The 27,198-nt window shown below is 38.6% G+C and overlaps 1 protein-coding gene across 1 annotated transcript in view; it reads left to right on the forward strand.

Annotated features, from left to right (window-relative positions):
• The window catches only part of TRHDE (thyrotropin releasing hormone degrading enzyme), a 511,960-nt gene that overhangs the window by 101,435 nt on the left and 383,327 nt on the right, over positions 1 to 27,198 (forward strand). The window contains exon 3 of the mRNA XM_072655393.1: positions 23,459 to 23,585. Coding sequence (XP_072511494.1) covers positions 23,459 to 23,585 — 127 coding nt within the window. The remainder of the gene's footprint in view (positions 1 to 23,458; positions 23,586 to 27,198) is intronic.

Below are 27,198 nucleotides of genomic sequence, written 5' to 3' on the forward strand. Positions count from 1 at the left end.
CTTTTTCTCTATTTTGTTCCTCAGCACTTAGCACAGTTCCTGGCACATAGTAGGTACTTATTAAATAAATATTGTTTGATAAAAGATTATATGGTTTTATGTTTGTTTTTATCATTTTCACTAAGCTCTTCATCTGGTGCTATTAAACTTCTTCCTGAGATCAGAATTGTTTGAAGATTGTTTAGTAATTGAAAGGCTCATCAGAAAGTTATTGGAATCTTACCACCAAGGGATGGGATGTTGCAAGAGTGGTACCTGCTTTTGTGTGGGCAAAAAGTTGCCATTCATTGGTTTGCCTTCCTTTCTATCTGAAGAATGTAAGACTGAACCTATGTGAAGTAGATGTCAGAGATTTAGTAGAATTCCCTCTGCCCTATAGGAAATGGCATCTAGTTAGAATTTGGCCACTTTTTATGGTAAATGTAGACTAATATTTCATCCAAACTCTATCCTTTTAAAGTTTATCCTAAACAAAATTATTTTTATTGCATTTTATGGGCCACTAATATATCATTCCATTCTAACCCTGAGATTGAATTATTAGACTGGTCTAAGCTAGGGCTAGCCCAGAATATATACTTACTGTCATATCTAGAAGTAACTTATATTAATCTTGGGGCATATATATATGTATATATATAATATATATGTGTGTGTGTGTGTGTAAGTATACATATGTATGTATGTGCACACAAATATCTATATCTGTATTTATACCCTTTCTTCCAAGAATGTTACAATCTAAATTCCAGTTTAAAAATGTATGGCAGTCAGTCAAGAAATACAAATTAAGCACCTGTAATGTGTTTAGACACACTGCTAAGTTCTGGGGATACAACGAAAAGCAGAAGTCAAACATATTCTAAAGAAAGAGAAAACACATAAATAACTGTGTGCAAACAAGATGTATACAGGATAAATTAAAGAAAATCTAAAGAGGGATGGCATATGAACTGGTTTAAAGCCAGATTTCTAATCTCCTGAAACAAACCAGTGGGAACAGTGGGAAGATTTGGGAGCAGGAACAATTTAGTTATTTCTGTGGGGGATTGGGGTTGGGGGAGTAAGGAAGTAAATAAATAGGAGAAAAGACAAAAGACACAAAAATTCAAACGTGAACAATTGTTTCTCTATTACTGCAGAAAAAATTACTCTCCTTAAAGCTCTGGCATGCTTTTTCCTTGAAGTGTGCCCATGTCTAACCTGAAGTATTCAAACCCTATAGAATGTCATTACATCCTATGCTGGGGAAATGTTAAGTAATAAAAACACGCCTGGTGAAGCAATGAGCGTCGAGATTACACAGGTGGCCACAGTACAGGTTTCCTTGCTTGAAGCAAACTCTGATTTTAAGATGTCATAAATCTATTAGAATGCCATTTTGTAAATGGAATAGTCTTGCAGTGGCAAAGTTTATTTCTTTCTTTCTGGTAACCAAGCTGACAGTAACATTTTCCAAGTGCCCGCTACTGCATGTGCAGAGCATTATAGTAGATACTGTAAAAATATCCAAAAAACAAAGCGAAAAATCCCCAAAAAACAGATGAATTCGGGAAGAGTTTCTAATTCAACAAGGAAGAAAGGATAGAATAAGGCAGTGTGTCAAGTTCTTTAAAGGAAGTTACAAGTAAAAAAAATATACCCTAGAAGAGGGAGAATGATAGTAATCATACAAGCTGGTATTTATAGTGCATTTCTAAATTTGCATATAATGTACATGGTTTGCATATTCACATTTGTATATACATGTTTTATCTCACTTGATACTTACAACAGTCCATTGAGATAGATACTAAAGGCATTATTCTCATTTTATAAGTGAGGAAAGAGACTTAGCAATCACTTGCCTATGTCCAAGTGTTCATTGGATAGGATTTGTGCCTAGGTTTTTCCGCTTCCAAATCCAATATGCTCAGTCCTTTGCACCAGTCTGCCCTAGGTAGACAAGAACAAATAAATTGCATCTGACAAAAGATATGATGGTCTTGGCTGAGATATGGGTTCCTGGTGGGAAGTAATAAGAAATGGAGGTGACAAGGCAAGATGAAAAAGAGTTGATGGAAAGCTCTGAGACTCATGCTGAGGAATTTGGATTTGATATGATAGGCAATTGGGAATCTCTGCAGGTTTCTAAGTAGGGAGTGAGCGACACGATCAAAGAAGTGTTTGAGGAAGATACTGTTTTGTGTCGATGACAAATTAAACCCTATTCTTAAAAAAAAGTGGGAAAAAAGTAAATTTCTGATAGCCTCAGAAAGGCTTTAGCTAGGAAAAAAATATTGTTTTTACATTTTTTTCTTATTACAAAATTAATGATCATTAAGAAATGCAGACATTTCACTATACAAAGAAGCATTAATTCATTTTTATCTCTTTATCCCATTTCCTGTCATCCTTCTCCCACCTCACCAGAGTTCTCCTTAAAAAGATATATATATTTTTTAAAGCCAAAGAAAACAAAAGTTTATTAAAGATTTGCCATCTTGGGTTGGCTGTTGAGGAGCCTAAGCATTTGTAACACTTGTGTTCACAAGCGGGCCAGATAGAATCTCAGCTAGACAGAGTCTGAGCTGGATTGCATCTGAGCGCCTTCATGGAGGTGAGATGGAACTAAATACACAAAAGAGTATAGGAGGGATGGGGGTGGGTGGTCTGGTAGTCCAGGGTGATGGGGGGAGGGGTTTAGGGAGAGTCTTGAGGAGAAGACCAAGGAGGGAATCCAAGGAGGATCAAAGACTGAAACAGCTGGAGGCAATCAGGAGATATTTGACAATGGAGTGTTTGAGTGGGAAGCAGGTGGGGCAGTCCGGAGATCTTGAAAGGGGCAGTATGGGAATGAATGCAGATCTTGATGGGAGTGGTCAGCAGCCTGGGGAAATGGGGTTTTGATGGGATCTGGGGTAGAGGGGTGCAACAGAGACCTGAGCAGAATGATAATGAAAAGCCCATGGGCTTCCTGAGACTGCTGGAACAAATGGGAAGATTAGATTTGAGTAAGAAAGGCCAGATTAAGTGGGAAGATTCAAAGGGAGCTCAAGGAGGCTCCCAGAGTCTGAACCCCATCATTCCCCCCTCAAACAGACTGCAAATTCTTTTGGGGTAAAGGGCGAAGGTCTCAGTTTCTGAAACTGCTTCCTGCTGTCAAAGGGTGTAGAGCTGTCCCTGCCTTGATGGGTCCTGTTCAAGGGGTCAGATTTCAAAACCTGGGCAGTGCCAGGTCCAGTGGGCTGGAGACCTCGGATTCAGTCAGAGGTTGGTATATAGCCTGGGCTGTCATCTGGAAGTTGATGACTTGGACCCTGGAGGAGACAAATCTGGCTAAGATGCTAAGCAGACAAGGACCAAATAGGCACAGAAGGATTATAGCCAGTACAGGAATAAGAAGAGGGGGAAGTAAGGATAGAAGCCAGGATTCCCATGAAGAGGATAATTTGGGGGTACTGAAGTTATTATGAATTTCTCACATCCATTTTGCCTCTTCCAAGATACGTTCAGTAGGGACCTCTGCTTGTCCTGAATTATTGATGTACATACAGTAAGATGTGTTTGCTACAGCACACATACCTCCACTGGAGGCAAGCAGGTAGTCTAAGGCTATTCTATTATCCAGAACCACTTTTGCAAGGGAGTCCAAAGATTGCTGGATTTCCAGGAGACTCTAAGCTGTCTCATTTGCTAACTGGTAAATGGAATCTGTAAGGTTAGAGAGAATGAGTTCATGCTGCAGGTGACCCTACCAGGGTATGAGATACTCGTCCCCTTTTTAAGGAGCCAGGCGACATTTCCCCAGAATCCATGCTTTGTTCTTTTTTAATTTAGAGACCTTGAGTTGTGTGGCATTGAAAATGGAGAAGGGAAGTGTTAAAAATCCAAGGGTACACATCCCAAAATTCTTGTAAGGAGTTAAGCGTTGAATGGTCAGGATGGTGGTTCTGGGGTCTTGCCATGTGGTGGTGCTCTGGTTCACCTCTCCCCCAGGACTCTTTTTTACTTGATTCCCTGACCCCACAAAGGAAGGTATAACCTTTGGGGGCACAGATGGGATGGGTCTTCAAAAGGTTCTGAGTTTGGATGCCCCAAGGATCAGAATGGTTGCACATTAAGCTCTTAGTTGAGAGGGGTGTCTTTATGAGATCAATAAGGGTTTTATAGCTAGAGGAAGCTGTGGCACTGTGGCTTAACTTAGGGGTGAGACTTAAAAAGGGGTGACCTACTAGAATAATAGAGGGGGGATATGATCATAGGTGCAAGTAGGAAATGCTCCCTGGGAGCAATTGGTACAACTGGCCAATGGAAAATTCTGGAGTCATTTAACACTCTTTGTATCTATGCAGGTGGTGCAGGTTAAATGACCCGCTGAGACTTCTACAAGTTCTCTTTTAACAGGGGTCTCAACTTGTTCAGTGGCGGTGGAACTTATACGGGAATATTCCCCTGCGAAGATGTAAGGTGTTGAGATGGAAAGGGTAGCCCATAGTGGGGTGGCCAACATAAAAGGGATGGCATAGACCTCTGAGGATGTCACGTTGGGGAGGGGAGCTTTCCCAAAAACACCCTGTGGTGGGTGGTGAGCGTAGCCTTGTGGGTATGAGTGACACACTTAACAATCTTCAATTCCCCCCCTAACTAATGAGTTTTCCAGTTTGACCAAAGAGTTATCCTCCCACTTTCTGAGGCCAAGTGTATTTAAAGTATCAGGGAGGGGGAGGAAAAGGGTTAACGTTATCATTGCCAATTTAAAAAGAAACAGTTTCACAAGAGAGAGAGAAGTAAAAAGAAAAAACTATTTTCCCTGGCATAAAAGATAATTTCTCAAGACAGAATCAAAGATAGCTATGGCAAGGCCAAAACATAGAAGGGCATGTTTGAGAGGGGAGTTTCTTTTCTGTCAGATATCCCCTGTCTTTCCAGATTGCTCCATGGGCATGTAGGACAAGGAAAGCATATTTTGAGTAAATAAGAACATCAACTGGCCTTGGGTCAGGTCCTAAGAAATGGGTTAAGACTCCCAAAGCGGGTCTTCTCCTTTCATCAATATACAGAGTGAAAGGTTTTCCCAGATTGGGTAGGGCTAGTGATGGGGTGGTGGTCAGATTAGTTTTCAGAGTCTCAAAAGCTTTAGCCTGGTCTGAGTCCATGCCCTACGGTTGTAAAGGGGTTTGGCAATAAAACCAAAATTAGGAATCCAGAGTCTACAAAATCCAGTCATGTCTAAAAACACTCGAATTTGTTTCTTAGTGGCTGGAGCAGGGATAGACAGGATTGTCCTTTTTATCTCAGGGGTTAAGGAGAGAGAGGTGGGCATGAGTTCATGGCCCAGATACTTTGTGGACTGGCATGCTATCCGGACTTTATTCAAAGAGACCCGATAGCCTGGGATGCCTAAGAAATTAAGGGCTTCTGTGGCAGCAGCCAAAGAACCCACCTGGGTGGGGCTACAAATAAGAATGTCATGCACATACTGAATTATGCTACTACCTGCTAGTTTCAGGCATCTTAAATTCCTTCCCAAAGCCTGGCCAAAGAAAGGAAGGTTATCTCAAAAGTTTTGGGGCAAGACTGTCCATATTAGTTGCCATGGACTTGATTCCCCAGGAAAAGTACATTCAAAAGGGAAAATAAATTGTGAATATTCTCCATTAGGCTTTTTTGCAGGAAGGGTTGCAGTGTTACATGGAGATGAACAAGGGACAACGATTCTATACTTAAGGAAGTTTTCAATTAAAGGTTGTAGTCCTTCCCAGGTCTCAGGCTTAATCAGATACTGGCTGAGATGGGGGAGCACTTTAGAGTCTGGGAGGCTAACAACAGCTGGGGTGGCAGAAGTAGCTCACTCTAGAATTCCCAGATCCCAAACAATTGGCTAGACTGTCTCCCACAATCTCAAGTGAACATGGGGAGATTTAGTAAACAGAGGGAAAAGGGAGATGGGAGGTTTAACTAGAGAAAATTGGCTCCCCAATTTCACCATCAGGTCCCTTCCCAACAAGGGGGCAGATTCAGAGGAGGGCATAAGGAAGGAGTGTTTATACAACAGATCATCAAGTAGGCTGGGGAGGAGGTATGTCTGGAGACATTCCTTAGTTTCCCCTTCAATGCCTATGACCCGAGGGGTCAAGGAGAGGGTAGGGCCAGAGTAACTGGTTAAAGCAGAGAACTTAGCCATGTTAAAGTGGGTAAACTTACCTTCAGTCTTCATTTTTGCCCAGGGCTTGGCAAGAGAGAAAGTGGGAGCATTGCCAGCACCCAGGCTTTCCCATTGTTCCAAGTCTTGAGAAGACTGGAGGACAGGGTACTGGGGGGTGGGGGGTGGCTCCACCACTTTTCCAACCTGAGGAACAATCTTTCCTCCAATGTCCCTCCTGGTCACATGGGCACGGTTCCATTGGCATTGGTTCCTGGAGCTCCCTCTGGGGGGGCACCCTGGAGAAGCACTCCTTGGAGCAGTGACCCTCCTTGTGGCGTCAAAACCAGGTTTCCCCACTGCCCAAGTAGCCAGCCTTCCTCCAAGGGGGCACCCTGGAGGGGTGCTCCCTGGGTCTTTTCCTGGTCAAGGCAGGAGCCCTGTTTGTGGGTCCTAGTATCTCAGCCTCACCTTCTCCCCTGTCTCTGGTCCCAACCCCCGTTCAGTTCCCAGCCACGGGTCTTGCTGAGGTGCCTCCCTCTGCAGCCCCTCTCTCTGGGAAAACGTTCACCTAGGCCTCAGGCTCCACCCCCACAGCAGTCTCTGGGGTATCTCCCCCTCTGACCCCTTCGCTCCTCAGATGCCAGATCATCTTTCCCCTTGCCAGCCTGATCCACTGGCCCTGGAGCCTAATCCAGTTCAGCAGGCATTCCCTAGCCCGTCCCTCAAAAGAGGTGGGACTTCTTATTTCTCTAACCAAACCCCTGCCCCTACAGCACCTTCAGAGTTTTTTCTCTTGAGGGAAGTGCATGCTCCGTATCTCATTCAGATTAAAGAGAAACTGGGGAGATACTCAGAAGACCCCACTAGGTTTACTGAGAGTTTTAGGGACATGTCCCTACAGTTTGAACTTTCTTGGAAGGATCTGCATATGCTTTTCTATGTCTGTTGTACCACTGAGGAGAAGGAGAGAATTTGGGAACATGCCCAAAAGTTTGGGGATCGTATGGCTAGCAGTGATCCCATAAAATACCCCCCAGGAGCAGCTGCTATTCCCACTAGAGACTCAGGATGGGATTATCAAAAGAGTGAGGATAGAGGAAAGAGAGACCTTATGGTAATTTGCCTGTTAGAAGGCCTAAAAACTGCATTTCAAAAACAAGTAAATTTTCAAAAAATTCAGGGAGAAGAGGAAAATTCTGCCCTTTTTCAAGACTGGCTAGTAGGAGCTATTAAAAAGCATTCAAATTTGGATCCTGACTCCAAAGAAGGGGCAGCAATCCTTAGCATGTATTTTATTAATCAGTCTGCCCCAGATATTAGGAGGAAACTGCAGAAATTGCCAATGGGACCCCAAACACCTCAGGCTCAATTACTGGAGATGGCTTTTAGAGTCTTCAGTAACAGAGACTTGGCCAAAGTAGAGGAAAAAGAGGAAAAACATCCGATTCATATCCGTTTCCCTTTTGTGGGGCAGCTGTAGCTATGAGCATCTTACAATCTTTTCTGAGAATGAGGTCCTGAGAGAGTTTGATGAAGGCCCTTATGTAAAGTATTTCTATCTATTTTTCCTTTTGGAGACAATATAATTCTAACTGTAAAAGAATATTACATTGTAAGGTCCCAAACGTGGGCCACACTTCGTTGTCCTTCAGGTGATACTGAGGCCAAAGCGTGTTGCAAAAAAACACCAACTTTTTCTTCTTAAGGTCTTTAGAGAAGCTAAATTTTTTCCAGTTTTATAAGAGACAACCCAAAGGTGAATTCTTTGGAATTGAAGATTTACCCATTACTTGGCTGGGGTGGGGGGAGGGTTGGGGGGGGCCGGAAGTCCCTCCCTCCTTAACGGAGGATGTGGGACTAAGCCTTGAGAAAAAAAAAAAAACAAGAGGATAAAAAAATAACTGAGTTTTCCCTGATTCCCTTGCACCCAGGAAATCCAGAGAATTGGGCACTCACTTTTGGAGGGTATGCCCAGGTCCACTGCCTCAAACACAGCCACTGGACTGACAACTTGAGTCTCTAACTCCCTAGCATCCAGGAAGTTCAGAGACTTTGCCTGATACTGGGACCTGAAGCCAGGTCAGAAAATCTGCTTCCAAGGTGCTTGGAGAGGGAGAAGGGGATAGGGAGAGGGGGAGGCTTACATACCTTCCAGTTTTAGTAGAAGAATTTGAGATTAGCAGCTTTTTCCAGTCAGAGAACCATAAATGACGAGGTTTAGGGATGCAGGGGACCCCAAAATACGGAGGGTCCAGGTCATGTTCAAATGAATTCGACTCAAACCTTCTTCAAGCCAAAGAAAACAAAGTTTATTAAAGATTCACCATCTTGAGATGGCTCTTAAAGAGCCTAAGCATTTGTAACTCTTGTATTCACAAGCAGGCCAGACAGAAGCTCAACCAGACAGAGCCTGAGCTGGATTGCATCTGAACCTAGATGTTGTTTTGATCTTTAACCATTGTTTCAGAAATATTTATGGCACAGAGGGTACAGGGTACCTCTTGGGGAATCTTCCTTATTTCCTTTAGTTCATATGTTTCCATCCTGGGGAACCTGAGGAAATCTATACACAACATACATAATTATATGTAATTATATTACATATAATAGTAATATAGAAGAATATCTTATACAAAGAACCACAGAAATTGAGAGCAGGAAGAGGCCTCAGTTTCTAGTATGGGGTTCTATTCCTGAGGTTCATGATCTTATTTTTTTTTTAAAGTATAACTTTATTTTAGTACAAATGAATTTTCTTATAATCCTATTCATTTTTAATTTGAACATTAAAAAAAAATATGCTTATGAGGGCATTTGTAAGTTTCAACAAAGTTTCAAAAGGATGCATAAAAGATATAAGGTTAAAAATCCCTTCTCTAGTAAGAAGACATCTTAGAGAGATGGATATCTATATCACCCAGATAATATTCACAGCACTGAGGGTGACTATGAATATGCTAGTGTAGTTCAGAATCGCAAAGTATAACAGACTCTCTGTATGGAAGGCAGAAGAAAAACATTTATTCAGACACCAAAAAGCCCAATCCTAAAATCAGAAATCCAAATCCATCATAGTACTCAAGAAGTCAATACACTACAGGGGATAAAGCCATTCCCAAGCCTCCCCCCTCCCCCCCATCTTGCTGGGGCCTTCCACAAACAAACAAAAACTCATGAGCCTAGCTGTCTGCTTGCCTGGGTCCTCTCTCTCTCCTCTGCCCAAATTGCTCTCACTCACTTGCTCTCAGTTGTGCTCCACCCTTCCTGTTCCACCAGTTTATCAAGCTTCTCCCATCATATGTGACTTAGGCTCCCATGTGATTTAAGCAGGTCACATGGGCCTATCAATGAATGGGAAAGATCTTCCCATTTAAATTACCATTACGGTATCCAAGGCAGCTCATTTCATAATTGGACAGTTCCAGTTGTTTGGAATCTTTTTTCTATCAAACGTAAGTGGGCCTCTTTGCAATATCTAGCCGATACTCTGGGGCCAAACAGAACAAATCTAATCCCTTCTCCATTTTAGAATGCTTAAAGACATTTTGAAGTCCTCCCTGAATCTTTTCTTTTCAATCAATCAACAAGTATTAAGTTCCTACTATGTTCCAGATGCTGTATTAGGCACTGAGGGTATTGTACAAAGCATATGAGTACAAGGAAACAATCTCTACTTTTAAGAAACCAGTATTTAAATGGGGGAGATACCAGGGATATATATACGCACATATACAGAATAAATAAAATGAATGCAGGGTAGCTAAATGATAAGAATGCCACTTGCTAGTGGGATCAGGAAAGGCTTCATATAGAAAGTGGTACTTGAGTTATGTCTTGATGGAAGAGATGGATTCTGTGAGCTAGAGATCAGGAGGGAGTGCATTCCAGTGCACATACATGAAGATAGGACATGAAATTTCAAATGTGAGGAGCAGAGAGAAGGTCACTTTAGTTGGTTGACAGAATATGGGAGAGGAAGTAACATATTATGGTGCTTGAAACATAGGTTGGGGAAAAGTTATGAAAGTTTTAAAAATTAGAGGATTTGATTCAGGAGGCAATTGGGAACCAAACAAGCTGACTAATTAGGGGAGTGATGTGGTCAGATTTAGGCTTCAGGGAAATCACTTTGGCAGCAGTCTGGAGAAAGGATTGACATGGGGAGACATTGTCTTTGGGAGAACAAGTAGAAGGCTGTTACAGTTACATAGGTGAAAGATGATTGGGGCCTGAATGAAGGTAGTTGCTATGTGAGTGTAGAGAGGAGGGGTAGCATGTGAATGGTGTTGTGCAGGTTGAAAAAGTGAGATTTTCATTGTATCAGGTGTGTGGGGTGAGGGAGAATCAGAAGTCTAAGATAACACCAAAGTTAGGAACTGTGTGTATTGGAATAATAGTGATGTTTTTGATAGAGATAGGGAACTGTAGAAGAAAAGCAGGTTTTGGGGGAAAGATAATGAATTCTCTTTTGTGTATGTTGAGTCTGAGGTGTCTCCAGAGGGAGAGGCAGGAGTTTTACATAGAAATCCAGGATTCATTAACTTAGCAAAGATAACTATATTCCATGAAAGCTAGAGAGAGCAGAGGGAAGAATGTAGGGTCACAATAATGGGGTATAATTTCAATGACCAGTAGAAGAGACTGAAGAGTGTTTAAAAAGATAGAAGTTCCAAGAGATAGTAGTGCCATGAAGCCTGGAGAGGAGAACATATTCAGGAGGAGAGGGTGATCAACAGTATTGAATACAGCAGAGAAGATAAATAAGAGGACTGGGAAAAGATGATTAGATTTGTATAATGAAGACATCATTTTTAATTTTGAGAAAATAGTTTCTTTCAATTGAATGATGAGCTTGGAAGTCAGATTGCAAAGGATTGAGGAATGAGGGAGAAAGTGGAGGTAAAAACTGTAGACAGTTTTTTTCTTTGAGTTTGTAAAGGGGAGGAGTGTTATAGAATTATAGCTTGAAGGGATGGCAGGTCCTACACATGTCCATTTCTTTCAAATGTAATTCATGACATAGTCTCAAGGTCCTTCACCATTCTGGTTTTCCTTTTCTAGACACTGTCTAGCCTATCAATATCCTTCTTAAGTTAAGTGATTGTGCCCAAAGTTGAATAATATTCTCCAGGAAAAGGTCAGGTAGGAGCAGGAAAAAGTCCAACTAATTCCTCCCTATTCCTTGGAAACTGTGCCTCTCTTAATTGGAGCCCAAGATTACATTAGCTTTTGCTGGCACACTACTCTGCTTACTCTTTTGAGATTACAGTGATTTTACACACACAACACACATACACACACACAAAGATGTGTGTGTGTGTGTGTGTGTTGTGTGTGTATATATGTGTGTGGTGTGTGTATATATATATATATATATACATATATATATATATATATACATACATACATATATAACTACTAATATGTATCTCCCCTACTTGTGAAGTTGATTTTTATATACCTGTAAAAGATTTTAGATCTAATTCCTATTGAATTTCATATTAACATATTCAACCCAAACCAGTGTCTTATGTATTCCTCAGTCTTGTGTCATCTGTCATCTGCAGATTTATGAGGGGACATATGTGTCTTTATATAAATTATTGATAAAAATATTAACCAACACAGGGCCAGGAACAGATCCCTAGGGTATTCCACTTGAGCTGTTTTGCTAAAATCTTTAAGAAAGGTGTGTTCATGTAAATAGGTAAGTTTATATAGGCATTTAACTCTATCTGGATGTGATTCATGACTGGCATATATTCCATAGACTCAAGGATAGTGCCTGTTCTTTTAACACTGGGGACAGGGAGATGAAGGGAAAGACAGACCTCAGGAGTGCCACAAGGCTAGACTATTTTCTCTAGTCTCCTACTGGGATATTGGGTTAGAATTATACTTTTCTGTCCCCTCAAATATTTCTGATCCAGGGGTACATTGTTTAGAAGTTCAGAAGGAAAGCTGGTCATTCTAGTCTTTATCTTACACTCGTCAGCTTTTCCCTTTCTTATCAAATGTTAGTTACACAAAAAACCATAACAAATAATGAATAGTGACTAAAACCATTTATCCAAGCAAAACAGTAAAAAGAAATTGGAGCTCACATGAATGTGAATGAACTCTGTGATGGAAGTGAGATCATATTTAGCTCAAACCAAGAAAGAGGTCCTGATCTCATCCAAGGAGGTCCATTCTAGAGTTCTTTAGGGAGACAAACTGGACATCAGTTTCCCCTGCATGTCTGCTCCCTCTCCAAGTGCCTCTCCCAAAGGCTCTTTGGAACCACATATGCCTCTTTCTCCAAGGAAACTCTGAGCCCAACTTAATAAACTCCTTATGCAGGTATGTGTCATTGCTCTCCACCAATGAGGGGCAATGTCCCCTTTCATAAAAGGCAGAATTATTGCAGAAAACTTAGTCATATTTGGAAGCCCAGTTACCTTGTTATTCAACCATTTGCTACTAGTCCTTGATCCTGGCTAGCCAACCAGTTTGAATTTATCTGATTATATTATTATCCAATCCATTTCACTTTTTCTTCTCCATTACCTTATAAAATGCTTTGTTAAAAATCTACAAAAAATTTACATCCACAGAATTTCCTTCATTTCTTAGCTGTGTAATCCTATCAAAAAAGAAAATGAGTTTAACAACTTGTACTTGGTGAAGTCATGCTATCTCTTTGTAATCACTGCTTTCCTTTCTAAATATTCACCAACCATCTCTTTAATGAGATATTTTAGAATTTTCCCAGGAATCGTTGTCAGGCCAGCTAGGCTGTTGTTTGCAGATCTCTTTTCTTCGTTTTTTTGAAAATTGGGACAACATTTGCCCTTCTCTAGTCTTAGGATGCCTCTCTTCTTTCCCATAATTTTTCAACTATCCCTAATGTGGGAAACAAGAAAATTCTGTTTTCACAGTCCTAGGTGATAAGGGTTGTGACCTAGCATGGACAAGTTAGAGGTCAGAAACTAATGCGCATGCTCAAGTTGCTGTGTGAGGAAAAGCCTATCAGAAAGGAGAACATGGAGTCACATGGCCAGGGGACAGTATCCTGGGAGATACAAAGTTAGGAAAACAGTATAAGAAACTCCATCTTTCTGAAGTGTTGTAGTTGTCCTATAACCTACTGGGGAAGCTACCCGTCCGTTCAGGGGGAATGGACATAAAGATTAATAAAAGCTTTCCTGATTTCACAACAAGCATTGTTCTTTGCTTAAGGTGAGAATGTTTCACACTGTTGGGGGCTTGTTAGACAGGCTCACTTCTAACACTAACAACGGTTCAGTGATTACATCTGCCAGTTCTTTCAGTATCTTAGGCTGTGTTCATCTGGGCCAAGTTGCCCTTTAATTCATCAAGGACAGCTAGGTGTTTTCTTACTATCTCACTTATTTTGGGTTTTGACTCCTTGCAAATAATTCTTGTTCAGTAATTTATAGTGGAACATTCATTTTCCCTTGTGGAGAAAACAGAAGCAGAGTATGACTTGAGTAGCTCTATTTTTTTTTCTGTTGTCAGTTATTTTTGTTCCATTTACCATAAGATAAAGCTCTCTCCCAGCATAGCTCATCTTTCCTTTCTCCCTAAACCCCCTACATTTTAAATTGTCTTTAGTTTCCCTAGCCCTTGATAGTTTATTCTAAGCTTTACCATTCATGACACTTCTGAAATGTATATAGGGCAACTGGGCATCTCTATAACCTTTCACATTCCCATCTTAACCAGAATTCATCATGTGACATAATTTTAAGTCTCTTCATCATCTTGATGACTGTCTGAGATTTATTGACATCCTTCCTGAAAAGGGGCATTAGAAATAATCGGTACTTCAGATGTGTTCTGACCAGGATGGACTAGAGTGAAATTGACACCTCCATAATTCTAGACATTATACTAAAATTGCATTTGCATTTTTACATGCTATGTTACAACATACTCATATTGAGCTTTCCAGTTATTAAAGCCACCTAATTTTTTTACATGAATTGCTGTTTAGTATAGGCTTTCTCCCTCTTGTACTCAAGACTTTGAATTTTTTTCGAATCAAGGAATATTTTACATATATCCTTATTCAGTTTCATTTGATTAGATTTGGCCAAATGGTTAACCTGTCCATAGTTGGTATTTTAGAATAAACTTGAGTTTTAGCAAAACCAAAGGAAAAGTTCCCCAGGCAGCTAGATGAGGTGTAGTGGTTAGAGTCCTGGACTTGGAGTTAGGAATTTGAAATTGAATCTTGCTTCAGATTTCTCTCCTGTAAAATGGGAATAAAACCTTAAAAGTGCTGTATAAATATCAACAGTGGTCATGGCTGCTGCTGCTGTTGTTTTAGTTATACTTTAAAGATCTGGACTGTTGAATATGTTTCCTCAAATTTCTGATTTGCTGTCATGGGATGATTTGCTCATTGGAAGCCCTGGCAGGCCATAAGGGTTATTTAATTTAAAATGCCAAATTTAAAAGTCAAATCAGAGAAAAAGTTATGCAAATTGTTATTTAACAGGTGCACTTTTGATTGTAAATGTTTGTACTGGCTGTTCAATGAAGCTACAGACCGTTTCACATAATTACATAACAATTCTCCATTTCTAGAACATAACAGATATCTAAAGTAATCCAGTGGAAAGATCTTTAGACAAAAGGATTTATGGAATCTGAATTCTTCTTCTTGTTTTAAAATATTTTGATAGTAAAATCTGAAAACCACTTTCCCTCCTTTTTTTGTGTAGTATTAGATGCCCCTTAATTCCAAAACATCCAAAAAGCATACTTCGAAATAAATGATATAAAGTGAAAATATTTAAAATCTGAGGAAAACTTTTGAAAATACTAGGCATATAATCTCATTTAACTACTGAGAAAGGAGTAAGTTCACTTAATTTTTTTTGAGATTTGTCATAATTACATAGTTTCTTCCTTACATACTTACATAGATGAGAGATGCTTTATTTAAACCGTCACTTCTGTAGCCCGTCCTGTGCCAGGTTGAATTGAGATTTCTAACCTTTTTACCAAAGTATATAACTCATGAAATTAAATGGGGAAATTAACTAGAATCTATATTTCTCTTTGCTTTTCTAATTTGGAACTGGAATAGATATCATGCCAATAAGTTCCTGATGGATAATTCTCTAAGTAAAGATCACATGCAAAATGATTCAATGATTATATTAGAATTTGGGATTTACTTTTCTTTAGAATTTAGTTTTAAAGTACCTGCTTCTCTGGTGTAAGGGAAGAAAAATAGTTGAAATACTTTACTTCAATGTGTCCCCATAGAGTTGGTTCTTTAATAATAAGCCCAAAGGATCTATGTCAACTTCCTTAGTCATGATAATAATAGTACAATATTGCTGCCCTGTGTCACTTAACAGGGTAAGTGGCAGATGTGTTATGGTGGTAGAGTTTAAAAAAAGCAATTAATAAGCATTCACTTGCCTATGATGTGACCAATACTGAACTAGGTTCTGAAAACAAGAAGGAAATCAGGAAGAGTTAATTACAAAAAACTAAAAACATTGGAACGGATTGTACATCTGAAATCCCTTTCTTGAATTTCATCCCCAAATGAGGTGGGGATTAAATTAATCCTTAAGGTGCAAGATATAGTTCCTGTATGTTTTGGGGAGAGACACTGTATTGGGAAGGGAGGCAGTAACGAAATGGGAAGGGAATGATCCATTTGCATTGTATTAATGGAATTTTCATCACAGAGTGGTAGAAACTCTAAATAATGACGGAAAATAACTTTATAGTTAGCACTTTTGAACTGTAATGATAAAGTAATGCTTATGAAGAGATACCATGTTATAATTAAATAAAACCTAATTGCATTTGAAATAAACAATCATGACTGTGTATGAGAGGAAGAGCCTCGTAAAATGAAATATAGTGGGGTCAAATCTGGATTTTACACCTGTGATTTATACCTGGCCTTCTGCTTTACATTGCTTACCTTTTTCTTAGGCTCCATAAGTGTGGGACTGGAGCTAGGCTGTTACTAATAGGGTGAGTCTATGTGTTTGAGTGATTCGTTGGGCTGAGATTGGGTTTATGTGACCCTCCTAAAGTCAGTTCAAATACTCTACCCCAGACAGTCTTCAAGTAAATTGATTTAGTCATTTTCAGATGGCTCACATTAGTCAGTTTTAGTCTTAACGAAATTCATTTCATTTATACATACTAGGCACTGTTCTCTGAACTGGGGATACAAAGAAAAAGGAAAAAAAACATCCCCTCCATTTATATCTAGAATATTGCTTCATCAAGTATCTCCTCCCTCTTTAATGTTCATTCTCTTACTTTCTATTGCTATTTTGTTAATTTGTTTCCCTCCCTTTTTAAAAATCAGGTTTCTTAAAGAATTTTTAAAATATTTTTTATCCAATCAGAGGTCGTATAAACTGATCACTAAAAACTTCTGGTTTTATCAGTTTTTTAGTCTTTGGTTTCCAATTTATGAATTTCTCCTCTAGTTTTCACAAAGTCCTTTGTTAAAATTATTTTGGTTTTTTGAATTTATTTTTTTTTAAATTGCATATTCACCTTGTTAATCTTCTTTTGATCCATTTTGTTAATATGTACTTTTAGGGACATATTACACATGTCGCTCTCAGGACAGCTTTAGCAACATCCCCAAAATTTTAGTATGTTGTCTTTGTTTTTGCTTTGTTTGGTATCATATTTGCAACTCCTGTTTTCTTGGATTCCCTTGATACATAGTAAATTTTATCCTAGTCTTTGATTTTTGATTCTCTAAACGTTTTTCCTTTTTACGTGTTTCTTGTATGCAAGAAATTGTGGAGTTTTATTCTTATCTGTTTTGTTACTCTTGTTTTATTGGATTCATCTTTAAAATTTCAGATAATTAGGTTTGTGTTTTCCTGTATTTAGTTTTCTAGTTGTGTGTGTGTGTGTATGTGTGTGTGTATGTGTGTGTGTGTGTGTGTAGGTGTTTGAAGAATTTTTTATTCTCTTTTTAAAAGTCAATACTTTTCCTTATAACTAAATTTGTTCAGATTACTTTTATAGAACTGTGTTTTCACTGTCTTCCTCCCCCCTTCAATTTGTCAACCCTTTCCCTAGTTTGGGGTTTTACTTATATGACTGATTTCTCTTATGTAGCCATCTATTTTTTCCTGTCACTTAGGCAGTAAGTCCCTCCATGTTTATCTCCTCCAAATTCTTTTGTTTCTTAGGATTTTTCCTGTGCTTTTCTCCAAAGAATTTTTTTTTTCTTCATTAATTCTCTTCTGCTACTGCTTATTCTGAAATTTTATTATCCACATTAAGGTCGTTACCTTTATTCTTTAATCTCTGTGTTTCTCATGGAGTTAAAGCTTCCAAATAACTGAGTTTGAGTTCTTTATTCTAATCAATTTCTATGATGTTTTCTTTACAAGTATTGCTTCGTTGTTTCACTTTTCTGTGGTTCTTTTAGTACTATCCATTTGTGACATAGTACTTCACTGGTACAAATTACCCTATGTCCTAAATCTTGCAGTCCGATTTTGCCCCCTGCCTTCCCCTAAATTGATTTTCACATTGGCTATTAGCATCTCTTCTCAGAGTCTGCCAGTCCTTTTGGTTGCTAGCTTTTCCCAGGAACTCTCATGTCCCTTTTCCTTGGGAATGATGTTGTTCAGGGTGGCACCAAACTCCCAGAAAAGGTGGTTTCCCAATGTATCAACTCCCTCCTTCCCTGCTCCAGATTAAACAGTCATGAGATCTACAGCTCCAATTACAGGAATACACCATTTCTCCCAATGGAGTGTTCTTCAGTGGGACTGTTTCTCATTGGATTGAGATATTTTTTAATCCCCATCTTTTACTCCCATCTGCTCCTTCTCCCTTTCTTTTCAGATACTATAGAAGCTTCTATTATTGTGCTTTTTTCCCGTGGACTTGAGGAGAGTTTTTCACTCATTCCACTGTGTTCTTCCCCTTCTCTAGCCTCATTTACACACCCTCTCACTGTTCAGTTTTGTTCCATGAAATATACAAATGTTGCTGTAGGGGAACTGTGGGATTCAATCCATAGTGCTTCAGTTGTGGTCCTCTACCTTTGCTTCTCCTATTTATTACATCTTACATAAAAGGATAACCCTTATGTACTTTAAAAAATCTCTTCATCCTCCCCAATTAATTTTTTGCCCTGTTGGTCATTATGTCTCTCTTATTAAAAAAAGAAACAAAGCTCTAAATATGGAGTAATTTATTTCATTATTTTTTCTTTCCTTATTAAATTGTTCTGATTCACCTTACATGGTTCTATTGTTTGGAATATTTACAAGTTGAATATTCTGATCATGTCTGTTTTTATGAGAATGTCTCAAAAGCCGCTCTTATTGAATATCCATATTTGTTCATTGATTAGGCTTAGGTTTTCAGAGTATGTCATTTTTGCTTGCAGCTTCAGCTTCTTTGGTGGGGAAGAAATTATTCAATTTCCTTCCCAGAGTCTAGTGAGTGTGGAACAACTTTCCATTCCATAGAAGGAAATCTTCCTTGTGACTATTTGCACACTGTTTTTTGGTATTTTTATAAAAATAACCTTATGTGTCTTGGTGTTTGAAGCATAGTACTTTTTTTCTTTCTAAAAGTGATCCATGTATTATTTTAATTTGTCCTTTGTTTTATCCTATACTGTATTTGTCCTATACTCAGCTCTACTTATTTTTTTTCTTCTGCCATTATGATGCTTAGGTTTTGACTTGCCATTTTTTTCTTGGAAGACTAGGGGTCCTTAGATTGTTTTTATGCGCTTTTCTTTTTGGTCAGTGATTGAACTTCCAGGTCAAATGAGCAACAAGATGGTGAATTAAATAAATATTTTATCCAGTATTTACTAGCAAAAACAAAAGAGAACAAAAAATTCTAAAGAAGTTGCTTTCCTTTTAGAAAAAGCAGATCTAAGAACCTGTAAAGCAGGCTCTTCTGTGTATCCTGGGGTCCTTGCTGATACAGTAGAGTACACAAGCTGATCCATAGGTTTGTGTTGTGGGACTGAGGCAGAGATTCACCTAATGTCATGTGAACTGTGAAGCAGGAGCCATAACTGTCTCTGCCTAGTTATGTAAGGAGTAAAGGGGGAAAGTGAGCTTTCTTCTGTCTGGGGAAGCCCCCAGTTTAGGGAATCACATGGCTGCACTGATTGCCTAGATACAAGAGTGGGGAACCTGGGGCTTCAAGATTACGTAAGACCTTCTAGGTTCTTGGGTGTGGCCTTTTGACTGTCAATTTTATAGAACAAATCCTTTCATTAAGGGAATTTGTTATGTGAAATATTCATATTATCTTCCTTCATGTCATAGCAGATGTGAACTTTAATAGGATGGACAGGGGCCAAGCTTGGGGCCATTGGTGGCACCTCCCTCTGTGAAATGGTAACTGACTTCTCTGAGTGTGATGTCTCCAGTGAGTCATATTTCTATGCCACTGTCAGCTCTGGTCACCTGGACAGCTTTTTATGAATATCTAGGCATGCCAAACTGCTCTGGTGCTTTGTGGGTGGCTTTCCCTGTCATGGGCTTGTTATCCTATGCTAGTTCTTGACTGAGTTTAACTGTCTGTGATGAATCCGTGAGTAATGGTGCAGTACTCCCAGTAGACTGTTGCTGTTAATCTCAATGAATGGTTGGTAGCCTGGAGATTCACTTGCTGATACTGTCAAGGGGTACAATAGAATCAATGGCAGAACTTTACTGATGTATATTTCAACGGGCTATCCAGGGTACTTTGCTGTACAGTGTGTCCTTTGAGGGAAAGTAGCAAGGGATCAGGTGAGCATCTTCCATCTGCTCCAAAGTGACTTCCTCTGTGTGGGGAGTCTACTACTTCCTGCTGATGTCTGACCTCCAACTTCCAGTGAGAGGAGGAACCAAACTTTCTTCTAACCTCTCACCTTGTATCTTCCATCTCCTGCTGAGAGAAGATGGCAAGGGCCTGGGCTGAGCATCTTCCATTTGCCCCAAAGTGACAATTTTCATCTGTGATAGCACAAAACAAATTCCATCTCCTGCTGCCAGCTGATCCCTCTACTGAGATGTGGAGAACCTCTGGTGCAAAGAGGAACAACCTTCCTTTTGATCTCAGCCTTGCATCTCATGCAACTGTTCTGGCTGGTTCCATTACATGTTTATGTTATATAACCTCAAATGAGTCATCATTGCTGATAGACAGTACTATACATGCCTTTTCAATTCCCCATCCCAGTCTTTACAGCAGCTCTTCCAAACCTTTTCATCTCTCCTTAGACGTCCTATGGCTCCTCCCCACCCACTTGAGAAAAATTGAGACCATTCACCATAAGCTCTCTCTTCTCCTCTCTTCCTCATTTCACATTATATGTTCTACCACTATCTCCTCTGTCACCCTTCCCTCACATGATAAGGTAGCTTTATTCCTTAACAAGGCTAACCTGCTTAAATGATCCCATTCCATTCCATCTCTTACAACAGATTGTCCACTCTGTTATCCACAGTCTATCACTTACTTTCAATCTCTAACTGTCTATTGGCTCATTTCCTACTGCTAAAACATGTCCATGTCTCCTTCATCCTGAAAAAATCCCTCACTTTATCCTTCCATCCATTCAATTTTCCTTTATCTTTTCTACTTTTCACGGCTAAAGTAATTGAAAAGGCTATCTACCATAGGTGCCTCCATTTTTTCTCCTCTTACTTCATTACAATCTGACTTTGGACGTTATCATTCCACCGAAACTATCCTCTCCAGAATTACCAGTGATCTTGATTGCCAAATCCAGTGCCATTTTCTCAATCCTCATTCTCCTTGACCTCCTTGAAGGCTTTAACACTGTTGGCACTATCTCTCCCAGTTCTTCTCTTACCTATCTGACTTTTCCTTCTCAGTGTCCTTTGCCAAATCCTCATCCAGGTTATATTCTTTAACCATAGGTGCCCCTCAGGGTTCTGTCCTCTTTTCTTCTCCCTCTATACTACTTAATTGGTAATCTCATTAACTCCCATGGATTTAATTACTATTCTCAAATCTACCTATCTTGCCCCAGTCTCTCTGCTGACCTCCAGTTTCACACCTTCAGCTTCCTTTAAGACATCTAGAAGTGGATGTCCAGTAGATATCTTAACTTCAACATGTTCAAAAATGAACTCATTATCTTTCCCCCCAAACTCTCCCACCTCCTAATGCCCCTTTTATTATAGAGGGTAACTACATCTTCCCAGTCTCTCAGATGTCAACTTGACTTCTAACACTGCCCCCCCTCCCCAATTTGTTTCCAAGACCTATCAATTTCACTTTTGTAGTATCTCTTGAATAGGACCCCTTCTGTCCTCTGATTCTGCCCCCACTCTGATGCAGTAGGGTGATGATTGATCTACCTGCTTCAGGTTCTCCTGACTGTGACCCTTCCTCCATTCCTGGCTGCTGTCCTACTGTTATTATTTCCTCTTGGCCTCTAGCTCCATTGTAACTTTCTGACTGGCTTATAATTTTGAAAAAACAAAAAACATGGCTGTTCTAATTTTGGATGTTGGTTATGGTTTTGGGTTATGATGACTTTTTTCTCCTTTTTTTGCTTTGTTGGGATTTTGCCAGCCATGAGCTAGTAAATGTTTAACAACTGATTGTCTGAGGGAAAATTTTGTGCGTGATACTGTTTTAAGTTTAATATTATTATTTACGATTTTCTACTTTCTTTGTTCTAAACAATTAAGAAAATAATAAATCAAGCCCTGCTGTTTAGCTTTTGCCAATTTCTTAGCTGTAAATTCTCACACAGAAAATTTAAAAATGGGCTCTTGTGAGCTGAGTACAAGTTATAACTCCAGTATATTCCTGGATTTTGCCTTATTTACTCTTCCACCTGGTTTCCTTCCTCCTCTCCCCCAATATTTGGAGCTGAAGTTTGGGTTATTTTCTATTAGAAATGAACTATGATCCCAGTCCTTGAGTGACTGTGACAGACCTGAAACCAATGGGTAGAACATCTTGGGGGTATTTGCTTGCCCCTGCCTTGCTGGTTAATTAGGCAGCAGGTCATCAATGATTTTAAGCCTATTTTTAACCCTTTTTCATGGAATCCAAGATGGGGATAGGCAAAATCTCTTTTGGAGAATCTGATATAGACACTATCAGGAAGGCTCGGTAGTTCCTTAATTTTGACTGTTTATTTTCACATAGCGTATATATGGTTTTGACTTGAGTTGATCCTTGCAGATGGGAATGTAGAGAGCTACATTTTTATTTAGTGAAAGCATTTTTAGGGCAAAGAAATCTTTCCTCTGATTTATTTTCTCTAGATTGTAAACTTGCGTCTGGGATCATTACCTGGCCCAAGTCATCAGGTCTTCCTATTCTGATGCTTTTGACATCTTGACAAAACCTTGTTGGGTGGTGATAGGAAGACTAGGGTGTAGATAAATGAAAAATAGCTTTAGCCCAAGGAGGATGTGTGTGGGTACACACACATATGTATTTGTGTGTGTGTATGTGTTGCAAAACCCAACCATGTTGTTTAGTTTTTTTAATAAAAGAAATAGTTTGATTTGAATGCTTTTTTTTTTTCTTTCTCTCAGTTGTTAACAGTTTTTGTACGGTTCTATGTGGCTTTTGTTAGGCTCTTTCTGGTGAGTACTAGGTAATATATAGCACTTGACTTAAGATGAGCATTAAATAGCCAAGTTATGTTAGAAATATGGATTACTTCACCTTATTTATCCTTTTTGGTTTCCTAGGGCTGGAGCCTTTATGGATTGACTTCAGGAATGTTAATTGCTTACTTCCATGAAAGAATTTACAAATGGTTGTCTCTCAACCTTAGCTTACTCATGGAGGATAATGACTGTTGGTTCTGAAGAAAAGTGGGAAATGTGAATTATATTTTTCATTCAATGTAATAATGCTCCTGAAGCTCGATAAAATGTTTCTTTAACAAACCATGAACTCCCTCTCCTCCTGAGCCACAGTATCCTGCCTCCATTCAAAGTAGGCAAAGAGACCCATTATCCTAATCCACTGTACCATCATATCTCTGGCAAACACATGTGAGTGATTGCTTTTCAGTATTGATTTTGATGCCAGGTGTATAAATCTTCCATTTGACTAGCAAGAAAAAAAACCAGGGCATCATGCTTTTCTCAACTTTGGTACCTTAATTGTTTAAGTTCTGTCTCTCCAGTCACAGCTTGCTTTGATATATGAACAGGAATCCTCTTCTGGCTTTTAGAACATAAAAAAGCGATTTGTGTTGGCTCATCTTTGCAATAAAGGCAGAAGGCTGATACCCGGAGGCTGATGTAACCTTTTCTTTCTCTCTCTTTCTTTTTCTGTCTTGTTTCTAATCAGGTGCGATTATATGCAAGACCCGATGCAGTCAGAAGAGGATCTGGGGATTATGCTCTCCATATAACAAAGAGATTGATAGAGTTTTATGAAGACTACTTCAAAGTGCCCTATTCTCTACCAAAACTAGGTAAGACTTCCTTCAGTTTTTCATTATAGCAAGATGTACTTAAAAGTTGAGCCTGTATTTTCCTGTTTTTTCATTTTCTTTTTTCATTACGAAGTTGTAAGATAGATAAACACAGCACACTGGAGGGCTGCTAGCACAGGTTCATTCTTGATTTGGTCCCACAGGAAAGACACTAAGAAGGGGTTAATAATCTTACTTCATTCTAGTCTAGTTTTCTCAGAAGAGATTGCTGATAACGAGAGCATTATCTCCTCCAGCATTCTCTAATCATTCTTTTCACAGGGGCCGGTGGGGAGGGGGTAGGATAAGGGGTGCGGGGAACTACCTCTACATCTCAATGGAGTGAATCGAGACAGGTACAAGTTCTGCCTCTCTTAAATCCTCTCAAGCCTCAATGGGGGCCAGTTGAGGCACGCACAACATTTGTGCATTCAACCCTAAGGGTTCCCCATTTACTGTCTAGTGACCACCTGTTTTATAGGACAACAGACAAAGAAGGCATATGGCCAACAATAGCCTCACAAGTTTACATCAACCCATCTCTGTATCTCACTGCACAGTCACAGTGGATTTTTATATTATTTATCATTATATAATGCTGCACAAGTGTGGTGGAGATGTTTTGAACCATAACTGTGGGAACTCCTGTCTAGTACCTGGGAATGGGAGATTGTTACGGCTGTGGATCCTGGGAAACTGAACTCTGAGAAACAAAAAATTTTACACACACCAAATCCACCTTACTCTCACTAAAATTCACTACATACATTAAAATCCACCTTACATACAGAAGTTCAGAAATATAATCATCTCCATGTAAAAAAATGTATGGAAAATAGGGATTTCATATGCAACTCTAAATCATGTGTATATGTGTGTGTGTGTATGTGTGTACATATAACACTTCCCCCCCCTTCTTATGGCGCAATACCATTCATTATATTGATATGCCCTAATTTGCTCAATGTATCCTTAATTGATGGATATGCAACCCCTCCCCCCAGTTTCCAGATTTTTACTGTTACAAAAATACTGCTATAATCATTTTTCGGCATATAGATATTTTCTCTGTTTTTTGATCTCTTTGAGGATATCAACTTAGTGAGATATTTTTATCCCACTTATTGGGTCCCAGTTCACTGACATTTTGGGTACAATTCTAAATTACTTTGCAGAATGATTGCATCAATTCACTACCTTACCAATTGTGAATTAGCATTCTTGTCTTCTTCCATCCCTTTCAACAATTATTTTCTTTTGGAAATTTAGTTAGCATAAGGTGGAAGGAATTCAGAATTATTTTTATTCTAACTTCTCATATTAATGATTTGGAATATTTTATGTGATTATTGATAGCTTGAATTTCTCAATTATTGATAGCTTGAATTTCTTCCTTTGAGAACTGCTGTTCAAATCCCTTGATTAGTTATCTATTGGGAAATGACTCTTGTTTTTATATATTTTAGTTAGTTTCCTGTGTATCTTGGGCATCAGAAATTTGTCAGAAAAACTTGCTGCAAATATTTTTCTGAATTTTATTTTCCTAATGTGAATTACATTGATATTTAGATGCATAAAACTTGCAATTTTTTATGGCCAGATTTGTCCATTTTATTTCTTCTCATCCTACTTATCCCTTATTTTGTGAAGAATTCTTCCCCTACCCATAGTAATGAAAGATTTCTCCTTCCCTGCTTATCTAATTTATCTGTGATGTAATCCTTTATCATTACTGTAGGTCATGAATCCATTTGGAGCTTATTTTGTGGTATACAGTCATTTGCTGGTCTGAACTTAAGTTGCATTAGCTTCTCAATTTTCCTTGCAATTTTTCTTGAATAGCCAATTATTATTCCAGTATATTAGATTATGAATTTATCAAGTACAGTTCTATGCTGCTATGTTCATTCACTTCTGCATCTTGTATACTTCTTGTATATCTGTTCTACTGATCAATATGTTAAAAAGGAAAGACAAGATCAAAGACAAAAAGGAAAAAGAGAAGGGAAAATCAACATAACTGATCAAAACATAAAAAAAATCTGAAAAAATGTGTGGGATGGAGAAGCCTTCTCATATCTTTTCTTTGGAATTATGTTTGTTCTTTGGAATTTTCCAAACATTCTTTTTTTGGTGGTTGTTCTTTCCATTTACATTGTATTTCCACTGAATTTTATTATAACTTTTTCTAATTCTGTAAAATAAATCTTTGTTAATTTGGTTGATTTGGCATTGAATGTATAAACTAATTAGGAAGTTTTATCATTGTTATTATGTTGCCAAGACCCAAGTATTAGCAATTAATCTCTCTTTCCAGTTATCCAAATTCATCATTCTTTTGTTTTGTACTTGTTTTAATACAATTAGTGTGTATATCTTGGTATATATTCTATACATTCTGTAGTGTTGTGGTTTTTTTTTGAATGGTGTCTCTTTTTCTATTTCTTTGGGCAGTGTATTGTTGGTAATATATAAAACATCTGATAATATGGGAATTTATTTTATATGATTCTACTTTACAGAAGATTTTAATTAAATCCATTTTAGTTTTTTGTCTTTCCTGTTTTTTTTGTGTGTTTGCTTTCATAATTTTTGTTGCATGCCCAATTAATTGATCTGCTCTTTCGAAAATGTTTAGCTATATCCCCCAAATGGTGGCATGTTGAATTTTCGTATTTTCTTTGATTATCTATTGTCTCTATGATTTGTTTTTTGACCCACAAATTTGTTAAGATTAATATATTTAGTCTCTCATTAAGTTTGAATCCTTTTCCAGTGTTTTTTATTGAGAATGATTTTTGTGGTGGTGGTAGTGGTGGTAGAGTGTGTTCTGCTCTTCTTTTACTGACTGAGATGAGTAAAGTCAAGAAGATATCCACTGTTTCTTTCAAACCTTCATGTTGTGTGCTCTTCTCTCACCCTACAATTATGAGTAGTCATTTTTTCCCTTTGTTTCTCATTTTTCCCACACTGGATTCCTTCTTCACTATCTTTTTTTTTTCCTTCCTTAAGTTCATTAAGACAGATAAGCCCATGGTCTAATAACCTCCTGCATGCCACTGCTCATATCCATTTTAGGCTTGTTTACCTGACTTCATAGTGTCTTCCCTGATGAGATACTTCTCAATTTCTGTAGGCTTCTGGCTTTCTTTTGCTACAGCTAAAAAAAAAAAAAAAAGAATCTGGGTTGAATGAAGGAGAATATTTTTGTTTCTTTTTAAATTTCCCTATCATTATTGAGTGTGAAATACTTAATTTTTTTTTTTTTTTTGCTGCAGTATGTGGGAGAGCTGAACTCTTCTAGACTCTCTCATGTCACCATCTTAATGAGGTGGTCTGAATCCTCTTTCGTGGAATAGATTAAGAATATATATACATGCATACACACATACATATATACAACCATATGTATATATGTACATATACATTTGTTTGCATATACACTCATAAACTCGTATATATATGTATTACATTATATATGCATGTGCTACTATGATTGTTGTTGCTTAGTTGTGTCTCGTTCTTTATGACCCCATTTGGGGTTTTCCTGGCAAGGATACTGGAGTGGTTTGCAGTTTCCTTCTCCAGCTCATTTTACAGATGAGGAAACTGA

The sequence above is a fragment of the Notamacropus eugenii genome, chromosome 3, assembly GCF_028372415.1.
Source record: "Notamacropus eugenii isolate mMacEug1 chromosome 3, mMacEug1.pri_v2, whole genome shotgun sequence".
NCBI classification, from domain to species: domain Eukaryota; kingdom Metazoa; phylum Chordata; class Mammalia; order Diprotodontia; family Macropodidae; genus Notamacropus; species Notamacropus eugenii.